The 17,424-nt window shown below is 36.6% G+C and overlaps 1 protein-coding gene across 1 annotated transcript; it reads left to right on the forward strand.

Moving 5' to 3' along the window:
* The first annotated feature begins 4,112 nt into the window (after positions 1-4,112).
* LOC113051020 (probable E3 ubiquitin-protein ligase RNF217) lies at positions 4,113-16,331 on the forward strand. Its single transcript, XM_026214606.1, has 6 exons — positions 4,113-5,071; positions 11,272-11,502; positions 11,654-11,818; positions 12,933-13,134; positions 14,146-14,217; positions 15,377-16,331. The coding sequence occupies exons 1-6, from the start codon at positions 4,220-4,222 to the stop codon at positions 15,454-15,456; spliced, it is 1,602 nt and encodes a 533-aa protein (XP_026070391.1). The 5' UTR covers positions 4,113-4,219; the 3' UTR covers positions 15,457-16,331.
* Positions 16,332-17,424: the final 1,093 nt, after the last annotated feature.

Below are 17,424 nucleotides of genomic sequence, written 5' to 3' on the forward strand. Positions count from 1 at the left end.
AGGATAATGTGCCCTGCCACAAAGCAAAAATGGGGATCATCAGGAATGGTTTGAAGAGCACAACAACAAGTTTGAGGTGTTGACCTGGCCTTCCTCAGATCTCAATCCATTCGAGCATCTGTGAGATGTGCTGAACACCTTTCCATGTAGGCCCCACCTTGCAACTTACAGGACTTAAATGATCTGCTGTTAACATTTAGGTGCCAGATACCACAGCACAGCTTCAGGAGTCTAGTGGAGTCCATTCCTCGACAGATGAGGACTGTATTGGCAGCAAAAGTGCTGTTTTGACTAACATATTATTAGGAAGGTGGTCATAATGTTATGCCTGATCGGTTTATATATATATATATGTATGTGTGTGTGCGTAATTTAATTGTGGAATTATTTTATTGATTTTACTTTTTTATTATTTGGAGTTTGGGGTAGTTGCTTATGTTTATGCTTATGCCTAAACTACTCAAAGATGAGCAGATTCCAAAAGATTGAGACTTGCAACAGTCTACCATACTTTCAAGACATTTGTAAATACATCCTGATTCAACATGGTGCTTGATTAGACTTTATCATATTTAATAAACAGGGCAAAGTTAAAGCAAAAAAATTTTTTTTTTAATAAAAAGCATGTTCTGCTTCTCAATATACTTGCAAGGCACATTCTAAGCTTACATGAGATTTACCCAGCATTAATACATGTAAAACAAGACTTGACAATGTTAAATGTCAAATTTGATCAAATCATACTTATGAGCTGAAAGAAGCCTGAATGAAAATGAATACCGTTCTAGTTCAGGAAATCCTGCATGGTGCTCTAACCAAAACTGGGAATAAAAAATATGGATTCAGAAATTGGTTTAAATTCTTGTGAAGTGTACAACATGGTCCGATCAAAATAGCAAGTCATTAAATGGTCCACTATGATATTGTCAAACAAATGACACTCATGGTAGATGCTTTAAGCAGCTTTCCAGGTTGATTTCATTGGGTTCTGTGCTGAGTTTTGAACAGGTAGGAATTTTCTATTTCTGTAACTTTTAAAGAATGACTGTAAATAAAACCAGACTGTGTCATTGACTCTTTATTTTGCTCTTATCAAATACTTCACTTCTTTGTCATTCTTATGCCGTTTCCAAGTAGTAACATCTCATATAGCACATAGCGACTGTGCCTAGCAACAGACTGTAGCTTTGACAGTCACTGATGACTGTCTTCCACTTAAAAATGAATCGCTGTCAGTCATGCACGGCAAGCCCTGAATTTCCCTCACAGCAGTAGTGATGTGCTCCAGCATCAAATGTTCTAGTTGCACACTGCCTTTTGTTCTTTCGTAAATGCTGAAAGCGTTTGTTTTACAGTCATGTGCTGTGCTACTGCCCACTGAGAAGCAATGATTAAAGATCACATGCACACACACACCTAATCAGTCATGCAGCTACCTGAGCATTCTTATTTTAGTACCAGAGAGATACTAGTTTGTTTTTTACTACATATATTCTGAATCATATTCGTTTTTGTCTATTATATTTGTTTTTGAATCCTTTCTTGGAACAGAAAAGGGGGAAATGGCCTCATAGAACACTTTGTTCCCGCTTCTGGAGAGGTGGGGAAATCTAAAGAAGTACGAGTTAAGGAGAAATCATTTGAAACTACTGAGATACTGTATGTGCACTGTGCTTTGAGCTGCACGTGGAGGTCACATCATAATATGCAAAATCCCACAACGTTAAGAGCTATTGATGATGTTTGGAAAACCCACTGTGCAATCTTCAATATTTCAGCGGTATAAAACTATTTCCACATTCCATTCTGTACAAAGACTGTATGGGTGCTTTAAGGAGCACAGAGGGGTTGTGCTGTGGAAAGAGGTGATATATAGGGATGAAAGACCAGATTTTGCTACAGAACGCTGCTGACACTAAAGTTGGTCTCTGCTCTTTTTGATGGCATAAGCATTCCCTACCATTACCTTATCATTTCAGCCCTGTCCATCAGACACTGAGTCTGGGCTCTGTGCCACAGACCCCATAAGTTGTTGAATCATCATGATCCATAATATTTTATCTACAGTATTAATGGGAACACTGTAGAAAATGTACCAACTTATCACAGGACTGAATCATCTAATTGCTGACTTCAACTTTCTTAAGTGTTCAGGAGCAAACCCTTATAATTTGATTTGATTATTAAGGCTGCACTGTATAACGTTTAAAAATTAATAAAAAAAACAAACAAACAAAAAATCATACTCCAACAATTGTTTTATTTACAACTTGAGAAAAAAAAAGTGTTTTATTCATTATTATAATAAATATTAACCGGGAGTAGCATTGTGATGATTCATGATAACTATGGACTTTTATCATTCCTAAAATTAGGCAGCTTGTTAAAAAGAAGTGTGCTATTGTTTTTATTAATGCAACATTTTAGCCTGCCAGATGATAAAATTAGCACATAAAAAGAGAGAGAAAAACACATTTTGAAGGAGGGACGTAAACCATTAGCTACAACCAAGAACACTCCAGTAACTACAAAGCATTATGCTAAAAAAATAAAAATAAAAAAACACCCCGGCAACCACCCATAAACTCTTGGCAATGAACTGATGAGTTTTTCAGAGCCAAAAATGTTCTTTAATCTTTGTATCCAACCTTTATCCATTTAGGCACTAAAAATGACAGGAAATATGAATATAGACGTCTCAAAGCAGCTCAGGGACTCTAAGCAGCTTCTACAACTCAAACGAGCCTTCATGTAGCGCAGGATTTGGTTGCTTTGCACGTGTAAAGCATGCTTGAATGCATTCTGTGACATTGTGACCCCTCTTTGATTCATCTCAGATAATAACAGATGGTCACTCCTTAGAATTTTTAAAATTAGCCCCCTAACAGATGGATGTTTAAGCATGACTAATATTCGTGATTTTGATTTATTAATTAATGACGGGTTTGTGTCACGCTATTATAAATTGCCACACAACACTGACCATTTGTCAAACAAGCTCAGTTTAAAAAGCCATCTTGGGAAGCAGTGCACTTTCTGTTATTTCAAGGAAGGAATAGCCATTTCGTGTTTAGACGTGCTTGCAAAAACATAATGTTAACATAATAAAATGCATATCAATAACTTACAAGTGAAATTATTAACATGCTACATAACTTATGCTACACATTATTTAATTATTAACATCTTTAGCAATATTTCCCTTTTGCTTTTATATAAAGCCGAAAGCTTTCATTTCTGACCTTGCAAGGCTTAAAGATGCTGTGGATGTGCAAATATCATCAGGGACCCTAGGGCCACTTTATCATAAAGGAGATCACCAAGGTGGGGCAGAATGTTGATTCAGCATGTACAGCTTGTCCAAGAGACCTATTACTGGGTTGATTTACCTTTTACTTTTCCAAACATACCTCACACTGAGCATTTGCTTATGTCATTCCTTTTTCTAAAATTCTTAGCCTGTGAAGCACCGAATCTGAACCCATCTAAAGCAAATTGAGGTTCTTTTATAACTTACGCTCTACCTCCCTCTAGTGTCTAGACATTTTAAATTAATGATGATAAGACTGACAGGGAGGAAAAGGGTATGATTATAAAAGAAATATACATATTTAATACGCAGTCATTGCAAAACTATACCAAGATATATAACGATCATTATTCTCGTTGGTAATAGAAGAGTTCTAATCTGACTGGATTCTAAGAATGTAAAAAAAAAATTTGATGTGACTTTTCAGTCATGTTCAGTAATATTTATATTTGTTTAAATAAAAATAGGCTAATAAAAGAGAATAATTCTATATTTGCTGCAACATGCTTTACAAAATCGAATTGTTGTAACGTTACTACATTTTGTATTAATATTAAATGCGCATTTAATAGGTTATAAACAGAACTAGTTTTCAACTATAGAACCTAACTGAAAGTAGCATAATGCTTGGCTCTAAATTTATTAACCCTACGATTGCCATTGGAAGGCACAACAAACGTCAAACCCTCCTGATTCATATTCATGAGCTTGGCCGTATGCCATTGGAACGTTGCTACGCAATGTCAACGTGGCTTAATTAATATTCATGAGCAGAGGCTTCGCCGTAGTAGGATTCGTGATCTCGGACCCGGAAGTGGTGTAATAGTTTCTCGCTCTGTGTTTAGTTTGTGAGTTTGAAAGCGGACTGTGTGTGTGTTTTCGCACAAATGGAAAGTTGACCGCTCGGGAATGGAAGATGAGTCTTCCGTGCGTGTGAATGTCACGGCTCATAATATGCCCGGTTATATTGGACGCGACGTGGAATCTGTCCATGTATCCAGCGGGACACGGAGCACTGATTTCGGCCGGGAGGTCCTCAGTAGTGAAGCGAAGGTGCCGTCATCATTGTCGTTATCCTCGAAGGATGTTTTGGAATTTCATAAACACAAACATGAGCCAGGAGGAAACAATAATAAAGAAAATGACGAGAGGGAAAACATAAGAGCCGTGGACATTTTAAGAAGGAATTTTGGTTCGACTAGTATCAGGGATCCAGAAGATCCCAAAGACCTGGAGAAAGTAGGATTGAACGACTTGGATCATGAAAGGATGCAATGTAGCACAAAAAGTCTCCAACAAAGCATGGACAGTAACTCAGGATTGGGAGATCCTGATGGGAATCATCAAATCGATCATATTGATTTGAAGAGTGGTGAAGATCCCAGCCAATCAAAAGAGCACGTTTACTGCACTGTATACTGTATTGCCAATGATAATTATAGGATACCTGTTGAAAAAACATCATCTGATCACGAAACTACATCTTTGTCATCATCATCATCATCTTCTTCTTCATCAGATGTGCTGGTTTTACCTCCCACCGACTTGCCAAATTCAGAATTGGACTATGAGCACTATCCAGCGCCCTACACAGTCACCGACTTGATGCTGTCTGGAATAAACAGCTATTACAATGCTGACAACAGTTTATCTGTTGTGTTAACATGTCGTATTTGTCTTGATGACAAAAAAACCTTACCACTACACTGCTGCAAAAATGCAGTTTGTGAAGAATGTCTGAAAAGATACATCATCTCACAGGTAGCCGCATCCATCGATACCATCTCAATGCAAGGTTTTCCTTTCTTTTCAGCACTCAATAAAATCTTGTTTGCAGGGATGTTCCTTTGTTTGTGTCTGCAGCCACCTTTAAAGTGGACTGATGCAAACCTAATATGCCTCTACATGCCAGCAATGAGAATCGCATCCTATTGAACCTGTGAAACAGCTGTCATCTAATCCTCATGTGTTTTTCTGTCTTTATACCTTGGTATAGTGATGGTAATACTGTGATACTGAATGATCACCATGTTTATGGTCTTAATTACAAGGTACCTCCAAAGTGTTTCAACAAGCAGGTTTTGCTGGAGGATCACCTGTCAGTCAGCCCGATATTTGCTTTTTTTAATTGATTGTCTTCTAATGATAGCATGTTTCTGTTTGTTAATGGAGTAGTTCTCCATTGTGTTTGTGAAAACGTTCTCAGTCTGTCCTGCCCTGCTTTGGAGAAGTGATGCATTTCCTGTGTTGCTTAGACTGGCCCGTGTCATCATAGACTTGGACATGTTAGTTTTAGTCATTTTGGTACTTCGTTTGCTGCAGAGCAGAGGCCTTTATTGTGTAACACAATACAGTCATGTCTTTGTGACATAAAAAGCATGACCATTCTGAGTTCCTCATAAAGTTGTATGACACACCAGCATGTGTTTAAATGAGTCTGGTCAAGGCTTTGGTTAAACATAAATTTTTTAAAACTTATTTGTATATTTACTTTTAAACAATTTGGACTAGGCACAGTCAATTTAGCAATTATTATTGGTGCTTTAATTTGCATGCAGTACTTTAGTTAATAGATATTTTGCATTTGCAAAAAAAACCTCTTTGAAAAGTTGCATCTTTAGGTTAATCCTGTTGAGAGCATCACTGATATATAAATTCAGATTGGCTGTTGATATTAATGGGGGGGGGGGGGGTTGAGACAGCATAACAAGTTTATAATATTTCAACCTCTAAACTTCTCAAGACCCATTGGATTCCACTCCATGTAGCTGTTTTTGAAAAGAAGAAAATGCCTCATGTAAACAACCCCTTAAGCTGTGTTTTATGTTAAAATAAATTGTGTTACTAGAATTGCGACAGTTGTGTCTGGAGATTGCAGACATTGAAATGGTAAGTCTAGGAAATGTGTCTGACCACGTCTCTTGGACCCGAAGTTGTAAAGGGATAGATGATCGATCTAAACAATTAAACTTCTGCAAACATTTACTCAACCTAATTTCATTTTAAACCTGTATGACTCTCTTTCTTTTGTGCAACACAAAAGAAACATTGGAACCCAATATACTTTGAAACAGTTTCAGAAAAGAAATTACAATTAACACATTTGGAAGTAGAAAGACTGAAATTGTATGTTATTGTAAAACGTTCTGTAGTCATCTTTAAAATGTTGAGTTTCACAGTAAAAAAAAAAAGGATATGGACATTAAAAAAATGAAAAACATAGGGGGCCTAAATTAATTTTTCATTTTTCTTTGAACTTCTTTAAGACCTTCATGCCATGTAACCCTTAACTAAAAATATATAGTTTTTCACATCCGTAGTTTGGATGAGAAACTGTAATATCAGGTTTTTAGAAAGAGGAAGAGGTCTAGACATTTCTTTTTTCTATCTTACCCAGTGGCAGTGAGTCATGTTGCTGGCAAGTGGAGGAAGAACTTGTGCTGTAATTGATTGCTTAATCAATGATCTCAGCCTCTCTGTGCCCTAATTACGTTACGTGACTGCTGGCTGGAAGGTCTGTGCAAGGTTTGGAGGCAACATAGAAACAATTTCCCCTTCTGGCGGGATCTTGGTTGTAATCAAACGTTGGCTTGCCTGTTGCTGTTCTTCCCTCAAATCAGATTTATTGCCCCCGTGAATGATCTTGGGGGTCAGGCAGAGGTCGCTGTGATGATGATAGCTGTCTTTTGTAACTGAAATGTATTAGTCTGGTTTTGTCTTATTCATGCCCAAGCAGTAACCTGCATTTGGTGAGCTCGCTTGGCCTGTTTAGCTGCAAGCCTAGACATTTTCATGACTGTGTTCTGGAGTGCTCAATTATGACGATGATGCTGCCAAAAAGAATTTTGTTTCTGTAGCCGCTTACAGATAGATCGCCACGGCTCCCATTTTTGTAGCGCTTGTTTTGCTATTCATGGACTTAATATGAAAAGCTGATTACCTGTAAAACCTGTCTGTTTGAATAGTATCCAGTGACACAGCTGTGTACAGCGTCATAACAAGGTGGTGTAATGAATGAGCACTTAGTTTCTGATTCCGGCTACTTGAAAACATGAAAGTGTCCAGCTTTATGTGAGCATTAGGATAAAAAAAGTACAGTCTATGACTAGATTTATGTTTTTACTTTAGCAATGATTTAATCTAAAGTGATATTGGCTTAAATTTTATGGACATTTGCAACTTTTTTCAAAATATCATCTTTCATTTTCGGGTAAACTATTCCTTTGTTGAGTTTATGAGTTAAGTTTTCCCTTTTGTTGTATGATTTGAATCATCATTGGTGCGCTTTTCTACTTTTTAAAGGTGACATTCGGCAATCCTGCTTTCATATCAGTCATCTCTAGGCCTGTGCAGTGCATGATTTCAAAAGCAATTTGCATAATAAGAATATATGAGATCAAATGAATGCTATGAATATGGTTTGTAAGCAGATGAAAGGAAAGGGCGATCGGTTAATTTGCACTTTTACCGAAGAGAAATGGCAAGAGGTTTGCGCTACAAAAGACTCATTTAAATAGCTAATATTTAACTTTTCCGAGCCACTGTTTCTCATTTCAGGCCTTTGTGTTGGGTTTGGCAAATGGGACGGCTGGTCTAAATGTCAGGTGCCTATGGCAAGGGCGTTTGGTTCATTCTTAGGAGTGATATTTCAGAATGTTGGCTTGTACTGGGACGTCAGTGGTTTACTTATTACATTTAAAGAGACTTGGATTGTCGAAATATACAGCATGTCACTATATAAAGCCATATCGGGATTACAATTATAAATATGGTGACAACCGTCTCGTAATCTGACTATTTTAATGCTTTTGAAATGAATGTTGTGTATTAAAGTGTTGTGTGATGAAATCAAAACAGGATACAGAACTGTAATCTTTAATATTAATAAAAAGACATTCATGTTGTGAGTATGATAACATGCAAGTAAACATTGGCCTCTAAACATGTTATCATAGCCTATTTTTATAGGTTTGAGATCTACAAATTTATTTAGATTTTTGTAGTTATTTTTTTAGCAGCATTGTTTCAAAGGACATGGATAAAGAGACAACTTCTCAGAGCTGTCTAGTGTGCTGACAGCATTTGGCACGGTAAACTATTTTAGAGAGTTTGTGTCTTTTTATATTCATCCCCTGTTAAGCAGCACTGCTACAGCCATCAAAACATTGCTTTTATAACAATTACATAGCCTTCAATAATAAATTACAACTACTGTCAGACCTCAAAACGACTGCTTTAAGTAATGTTTTCATTATTATGCATAAACTGTGACTTCTTCAGTCTGTGCTATTTTTTGATTGTTGCTCTAAGTAAAAAAAAAACAAAGCTTGTGTTCAACATCATGAATGTATCAAGTTAAAAATAGTTCTGTAATTTTTTTTAAACATGAGATCCAAGATCCTTGCATTCCATTCCACTTTGTTATGCCCCGTCCAGCTGTTTTTAAACCCAAGCATGCAATCTGTGTGAATGCATGAAATCTGTGGTTTTTTGGAGTAATGAAATATCTCTTGTGTGACTGGTGAAAGTATATGAAATCCAACTCATAAACTGACAGCACAAGTGGCACAACCCTAGAGCACAGAAGTTTTTTTTGTTATTGTTGTTGTTGTTGTTCTTTTTTTCTATAGTCAAAAACTTTTTCATTCACCTGTCTATTTCATAAACATGGAACCAAGTTTTGGAGCAGAGTGTTTTGTATTTTACCAAAGGATTTGGTAAAACTGTACCAGAGTAATGCCTACACATTTTGGAAATGTCTGCTTTTGAATTTTTGCTTTGATGTACAGTATATGCCTCAGTAGATTTGATATTAGGTATCAGATTGTGTGAATGTTGTGTAAAGATTTGTTGGTTAATTTCACTGACCTTTTGTAGGCTTGCAGAATAACCGGTTCATTTAAATGTATGAATGTGTATAGTTTCTGCTAGACTGAATATTGCATACAGCCTACTGTAATTGAGATGTATGAGGCCTTAGATTAAAATATGCATGCAGTGCTCAGATGAGGTGATGCAGGAAATCTGCTGAGAATATAAAAAATGTTTGATTACTTTTTTTTATAGATGCTAAACTGAAAGTGTTTGGGACATGCACTTTTCCCACAGCAATTTGGTTGCTGTCTTACTGTTGACTGAGTGTTCACTGTAATAGATCTGCTTTATTCTTAACAGGCATGTGGGCGATTTCAAATCTATCAAAAAGATATGTCCCTTTAAAAGATAGCCCACCTCAAAAGGTGGTGCTGATCAATAAGAAACATGTCAGAGTGAATACAGGATGCCAGCGTGTGATATGGCAGGCTGGAAATCAAACTCTCCATCCATACTGAGAGGAATGTTCACACCTGCAGTGGGTGCTTTGTCCTGTTATTGTGCGAGCTGTGTGGTCGGCCCATTAGCAGCAGGCTGACAAGTGTAAAAAGGGCCGGTGGGTGGCCCTGGGGGAGTGCTAGCACTGCTGTCACCAGTTGGTGCCACGTACTCAGGTAAGGGCTCTCATGGGACTGCCAGATCTCATTAGGTGCCACACAATCAGCCACAAAAGCCCTTCTCTCAACATGAGCATTGTTAATGCTGTTTACCAAGACTATCTTTTGTATTAGTCAGGTGCATCATTTAAAAATGACCTAAGCAGCGTCCCCAAACTTAGTACAACTGAGTGCACATTTATCCATTTAGCCCAACTGTATTAATCAATATTTGTGTACTAGTTGATTATTTGATCTTCAAGTCACAATGTAATGGAAATAGCGACATCTTTTCTTTCCATATTGTGACATATTGTACACTATTATTGACAAAACAAAGTAATGATTGGATAAGTCTGACATACGTCACCACAGAGAGAAGGTTGTCATTTCACCAAAAGATTGGATTAGGACAATTCAATTAAAAAATGTTTGACTGCTGCTGTATGGCTAGTCAATTACTGTGACTCATCTCTAAAAGTTACTCTTGTTCTGTGACACTGTTACAGGATTAACCTTATCTCAAGAGCTTCCACGGAATGGGGTTATTGTTATCAAGCCATTTCCATATTTTAGGGATGGACATTTTCATAGTGGACGTAACTGTGTGGGTTCATTTTTGTCATCCTTTCTTGGTGCTCACATCATCATGCATTGACAGATGGAATTCAGTCTGGTCTATTTTAGTCCAGAATGCATTGCTTCCAGATGTCATGGCAGATTTTATTCCAGCTGATTCGTAACTACCCAAGACTTGCCCGGTTTTACAGTCTTCTCTTGACCAAACTCTTTTCTTGTCACCTCAGATAATGTCCCTTAAATGCTGTTGCTTGAAATCCCAGCACAAAAATAAGAGGGTGGAGTGTAGATTAGTTCTCACAATGGAAATGCTTAGTAATCCAGTCGTCCCAGAGGGGAGATGAAGGAAGATGGGTGGGGAACCAGAAGCAGGATGTAATCCTCTCACAGGGGAGGTGCTGATTGTCATAGTCCCGCAGCTGTAGGACTACACCAAAGCCCTGTTATGTGAACAATGAGAATGAAATGGATCTCACTGATCCATGAGATCACCTAACTCCCTCTAGGAAACTAGGAAAGCTCATTCAACACAGATCCATTTATCAACGAATCATACCACGTTCAGCCTGTGCAAACTAGCCCCTAGGGTTAGCCCTCTTCAATCACGTATTACCGTACTTCAGTGATTGTTTGATAAGGTGACGTTGCTTGTTGACTTGGAAGTACCTCATGTACAATGCTGCTTGTACAGTGGCTGTTTGACTTGCTTGTGTACACAGATCGTTTGGACTTCCTCTAATCACTGATTAAAAGCCACTATTTCCAAGAACACGAAATCATACTCACTGTACGGTTAACTGTTCTCAAACAGGGTGGTTTACATATTTAACTGCTCATAGAGTCGTGAAGGTTTACCACTGCATTAATGGAGCGGTTTTCAATGGATTTGGCTGATTGCATGTTTCTTTTAAGGTTCACGTGGGTCGGGCACACTTGGTGTGTCCCATCACAGAATGCAGTGGTTTCTTGGAGGATAGTTTGGTGATTTCGCACCTGTCCAGTGAAGAGCTGGCAAAATACAAGTACTTCTTGGAGCTGAGCAGACTGGACTCCAGCACGAAACCATGTCCCCAGTGCAGCCTGTTTACCTCCCTGAAGGGTCGTAGCCAACAGACGTCCACCAAGAGTGAACATAAGTATAAGGTGTGCTTTTTCACATGTTGCCCATTCTGTAGTTAAGAACATTACTATGTGGAATTATTTGTCTTAACTCTGAATCAGAGTGACTTTCTTTGCCAAAAGGCTTTCTTGAGTAAGCAAACTGTCTGTCTGTCTCTTCAAATATTCCCCGTAGATTCAGTGCACAAAGTGTCAGTTTGTCTGGTGTTTCAAATGCCATGCACCCTGGCATGAAGGCCTGAAATGTCGAGACTACAGGAGAGGAGACAAACTGTTGCGTCACTGGGCCAGCGTCATCGAACATGGCCAGAGGAACGCTCAGAAGTGTCCATTCTGCAAGGTAATGAACATGCTTTCCTAAAATGCTCTGTACATATACTGAAAACTGGATTTTTGTTAATTTTCTTTGACATGGAAACGTACTACAGTACTACTGTACACAGATGTTCATGATACCACATTTGGTATGGTATTGACATCACAACCATGAGTATATTCATTTATGCCCTCCCACATTTACATATAAACTCATTTATATATAGTCTTGGTAATACTTTACAATAAAGTTCAGTTTGTTAACACAAGTTAAATATTATACATATATAATTCATCAATTAATGTTTAATGTTTATTTATACAACTTGAAAACAGTTTTGTTATGTTAACTATTGCATTGCTTAATGTCATTAGAAGCTTATTGTAAAGTATTGTTTAATTTTAGTCTGAGAGAAGGTTTGAAAACTCATCTGTCACAGTTTCAAGACACTTTACAAGCCCTCAGGGGATTAATAAAATGCAATGTAAAATATGGCCTACTTAAAATTAATAGGAGTTACTTAGTTCAGATAAACAGAGTCAGTCATTGTAAAAACTGAATGTTCCCGTCTGAGATAGTGAGGAAGGATTGTGTTTATTGTCTGTTTTCTCTTCCTTTCCTCCTGTCTAACTTTAATTACGGTCTTGGGAAAAACAGCATTCCAGTCATAAGACGTCATAATACTGGGGTCTGGGCACAGTGATCCTGAATGAAAGTCCACACAAGATCATTTTCTCTGCACTGAAACAATTTCAAGAGATCAGCGAGTTCTACAAGGCGTTGCTGTTTTCCCTCCAGACATGTGCAGTCATGATGCTTTGGAAGACCCATCGTAACACAAGTTTTTAGCATAGTGCACATACCTGAGCCAGATACCCGAAGGCTTAGCTAAGATCTTCCCTTTCTGAAGAAGTTTCTCAACCCATAATACTGAGAAGTGCATTGTTTGTTGGAATAATCGCAGTGTAATCATTGTGAATTATCATTTTGTGAGCTCTAAGCTTTCACTAATTGAAAATATCAGTCGCTGAAAATCTGCCCCACTAGTTCACAGATCTAACTAGACATTTTAAAAACAAGTGAAAATCATTGTGATTTGATTACTCATTGCCAAATTATTTTTTCTCCATACCAACAGATCCACATTCAGAGAACGGAGGGCTGTGATCACATGACCTGCACACAGTGCAACACTAACTTCTGTTACCGTTGCGGGGAGAAGTACAGGCATCTGCGCTTTTTTGGGGACCACACCTCCAACCTGAGTGTGTTTGGATGCAAGTACCGCTACCTGCCGGAGAAACCCCATCTGCGCCGGCTGGTCCGAGGCTCTGTTTGTAGTGAGTGCGCATAAGCAGAGAATACAACATGATTTATTTAAGCTTTTTCTGAATATTTGGGGTTACCTTGGAAACATAACATTGGCTTATCTTAAGTTTTCTTGCCGTTTGTTATCATAATGTGCTCTTAGTTGTTTCATAACCTGCTTGTTTCCAATATACAAGTATTCTGCTGTACAGTATATATATCAGTGTTTATACTGGATTCTTTTTCCCTTGAATCCAATTACATTTAGGAATGATAATTATTAAACTGTGCATTTGTAAAAAACAAAAAAACAAACAAATCAATAGCCAACAATGAAGACAGACTCACAGACTTTACAAACTGTAATTTTTTTTTGTTTGCTTTAAAATAATGCATGGGGGGGGGCTGTTTTCTGATCATTTTGAGTCAAACATGGCCAAAAAAAGTTGCATTATTTATGTATCATCTCTTTATTTTATTGACTTCATTTAGATTGCAAGCTCACCAATGAACATTAGTATACAAACACACTGTTGTGTGTGTATGTATCATTTTGTGTATAACTGCAAAGTTAAATATGTATATCTTTATGTTCGTTTATAGCTGTACAACCCTTGCACTTCTTTACGCATACAAAATATGTTCATTTCTAGATTTTATCACAAAAACAAACTGTCCTGACACAAATAGAGCACCCTAAAAGAACAGTTTACACTATTTCAGACCATGCTAGTTTACAACTCCCTGATAACGCCAGTTAGTAATAGCACAGAGATACGAACGACTCCATGATCTTCTTTCAGTTTGCATATCTGTGTACACTTTACGTGAGCCAGTGTTTGTGTGGTGTCCTCAGGCTAGTGCAACGAACTGTGGTATAATACCCAACCATCCATACATCACAGACACAAGTGTTTGGTCTAGAGGTCACTGGGTTCACATTAACCGACTGACTTGTTGAGAAAGACAAATGCACTCCATCTTCTCTTTAGTCCAGCAGTAGATAGGAATTGTAAATGTGTTTTGTTTTGCTCGTTTCACAGTGAGTAAAGTGCTGGTGGCTCCAGTGGTCATTGTCCTCGTGGTGGTCGTTGGAGCTCTGGCTTTGGTCATAGGTAAGGATTGTGTAACACTTCATGAATCTCACAAAGCCTGTCAGGAACATGTCTGGATTATATTTGATCCCAGATTCCACAAATTCAAAAGAGTAAAAGATTATATCATTATATTTGCTTTTTATAGCTATTTTTAAAACATTTTTAACATTATTTTCATGACAGTTAAGCACCTGTCTCAGTTTTATAATGAAAACATAAATGTGGTTGTGACATAAAATACAATGGTGAAATGCAGCAATGTATTTAAGCATTCAAAACTGAAGAAAGGAAATATGGGTGACTAGGATGTTGAGTATCATTTATCTCTTTCATTCAACTGCCTACTTTCAAGAAATGTATATATTTATATTACAGAAATTAATTATTTATATGCATCTTGGCAATATTAGTTTTATTGCCATTATGTATTTATATATTACCTTAATGGTTTTTTTAACAGTAATGGGATTCACTTAATCTCTAATAAGAACATGGAGGAGACTAATGAAAATGGCACGAAATTAAAAAAATGTATGTTTGAAAAACAAAATGAAAAAAGTAATGAGACTCATAAATAAATAAATAAATAAATAACTTCATGATCCTGAAAGTAAAAATAACATCATTATAATAATGACAATAAAATTGAAGATGGGACAACTTATTCCATTGAAAATAAATAAATAAATAAATAATTTTAATAATTAATTAAAAATCAAACTGAACAATCTGTATCTTTTTCTTTAATAAGATGTCAATTGGTACTGCTGCAACACTCTTCATACTGTAGTTCATGGTTCTGTTGTAATTGGCAGAAGAGATTTGTTCTTCCACTTCTGGATGCTAAATATTTTAGCAAAACTTATCTTTTAGTCTGAATTATTGCACTCCCAAAAAAATTAATATACCTTACAAAAACAGTTTCTAAATATCAATAGCTCAACTTCCACAGATGTTCTGAACACGCATTAGTTAAACTGTATTCATTCAATACACATGTATACTGAACCAAACATTTTTATTTATGAATCTTAAGTCACTTGGAATTTGCTTCAGTTTTATATATATATATATATATATATTATCTTTGTTTTTTTTGCGTAAAGCTCACTGATGGCACACATAACTTTATACTGTGATTGAATGGCTAGATTAGTTTCTTGTTTTGTGTCCGCAGGCTTGTTTGCTCTGCCTATCTACTACATCTGTAAGAGGAGGAGGAAGCGCTCACAGGGGTCGAGTCGCTGGCTGTGCTGATTCAGCTTCAGTCTTCCTGCTCAGGACCTGGACACACAAACACACACCCTGAATAGCCCTGGGTGCCAAGTGACCGAACACTGGCCACTTATACAACAGTCACAATATGCAGTTTTCCTGTTGGCTGCATCTCGTGAATATCCTCAATTGCACAGTGACCCTTTCCTCCACATGGCGTATTTGGCATCAGGATCAGAGACTAATTGAGGAGATTCTGTTTTTGGGATGTTTGATTTATAACCCCCAAACTGATTTGAATTCAGTTCATTTTTAGGAATGGAACTACAGACTGGTTAATAATTTCCTGCAGGATGTGTTATGCAGTGGAGCCAAACAGCGTGAATGATTTTGTCCTTCATTCTACTTATGACGTACATCAGATGTTATAATCTGTAAGCGTTTAGTGCATGATGATGGTGACTTGATGAATTAATGTCTGTCCCTCTTGATCCCCTCGCTATTCCTCCCTCCCTCCCCTTCATGCTGTGCCAATATCCGCAGGAATTTGCATGATCAACAAAACCCGTTTCTGTCTACTGCACTGTGGAAAACAAAAGGCCCTGAATTACAGGGACCCGCAGCTCCACGCCAAGACATGTAGGTCATCTAGGTCATGCAAATCAGTACTGTGTCATGCAAGTGTTTTAGCTCTGTGTTTGGACAAATCTAAAGCTGTAAACCAGACACAAAATACACCATGGGGTCCAAAACTCTGAGACCACTTTTTGAAACTGCATTTTGAATTTCTCTAATTTAATATTTAAATGTAAATTTGTTCACTGGAGTTGTTATTTGATAAAATAATTTGCAATGAAAATATTTAGGATTTCCTAACTAAATTTATGTAAATATATATAATAAAAAAATGTGTGTGTGTGTGTGTGTACAATACATAGGTCATTAAAAATATATATAAGATTTAAGTTGGAAAAATCTAAAATATTTGTATTATTATTTATTTTATTATCAGCATAACAGTTAGAGTGAAAACAAATTAAATTAAATGTAAACTTGACCTGAATTTAAATTCTCAAATGTAATATTTAAATTTGAATTGGTTCACTGCCGTTGGTAATGCTATTTATATTATTTATTTATAATAATATTTGTAATGATAAAATTTTTTAGATGTCCTAACTTGATTTTTTAATGTTAATATACTGTATATAACAAAAAAAGTTTATTATATATGTATGTATATATATATATATATATATATATATATATATATTACATAAAATTTTACTCTATAAACACACACACATATATTAAACATTGTAAGAATTAATTGTGTATTATAAATTATATTAGCGCGCACACACACACACATATATATATATATACATATACAAACACACACACATTTCAAAATGATCTGATAAAACAACAATTAGAGTGAAAACAAATTAAATGAAAACTTGAAATGAATTTAGCCGTATTTTAATAGTCTATTTTAGCAGTCACGTTTTTTTTTCATCATGAATTCAAAATTCACTTTATTTACTTTATTCATGCATATTCAATATCTTATTGAGAGTGATTCATCTGTGCATGTGATTTACAAAGAAAAAATTGTTTGTGCGAATCCTGATCATTTTATCCAGAATGACTTGTGAATAATCCAAAGAACATCTCATCATATGTAGGAGTTCACAAGATTGATATCAGATATGAAGAATCGTTGAGAATATTAATAATGTTGCTTTTGAGTCCCAGATTTGCAGTGTGGTCTCTGATTTTTAAACCCCACATGGAAGCATAGTGCATGCCTTACACCTTGAACAAACTGCTTTCTACTTGAGTGTATATATGTTCATTTAAATTGAAAGTCCATGATATGGAAACTTTGACATTAATTTCTAGTATATTTTAGCTTTGCACAGAATGCACACTGAGACGTAGCTACTGAGCAGCACAGCGTTCAAGACTATCAGCCCAATAGGCATCCCTGCTGTATTTTGCACAGTG

The sequence above is a fragment of the Carassius auratus genome, chromosome 31 (genome assembly GCF_003368295.1).
Source record: "Carassius auratus strain Wakin chromosome 31, ASM336829v1, whole genome shotgun sequence".
In the NCBI taxonomy this organism is placed as follows: domain Eukaryota; kingdom Metazoa; phylum Chordata; class Actinopteri; order Cypriniformes; family Cyprinidae; genus Carassius; species Carassius auratus.

Excerpts from the sequence above, each read along its gene's own strand:
- LOC113051020 (XM_026214606.1), top strand. The coding sequence starts at position 4,220 with ATGGAAGATGAGTCTTCCGTGCGTGTGAATGTCACGGCTCATAATATG. Across the intron at positions 5,072-11,271 it reads AAAGATACATCATCTCACAG|GTTCACGTGGGTCGGGCACA; the intron begins GTAGCCGCATCC and ends GTTTCTTTTAAG. Across the intron at positions 14,218-15,376 it reads AGCTCTGGCTTTGGTCATAG|GCTTGTTTGCTCTGCCTATC; the intron begins GTAAGGATTGTG and ends TTGTGTCCGCAG.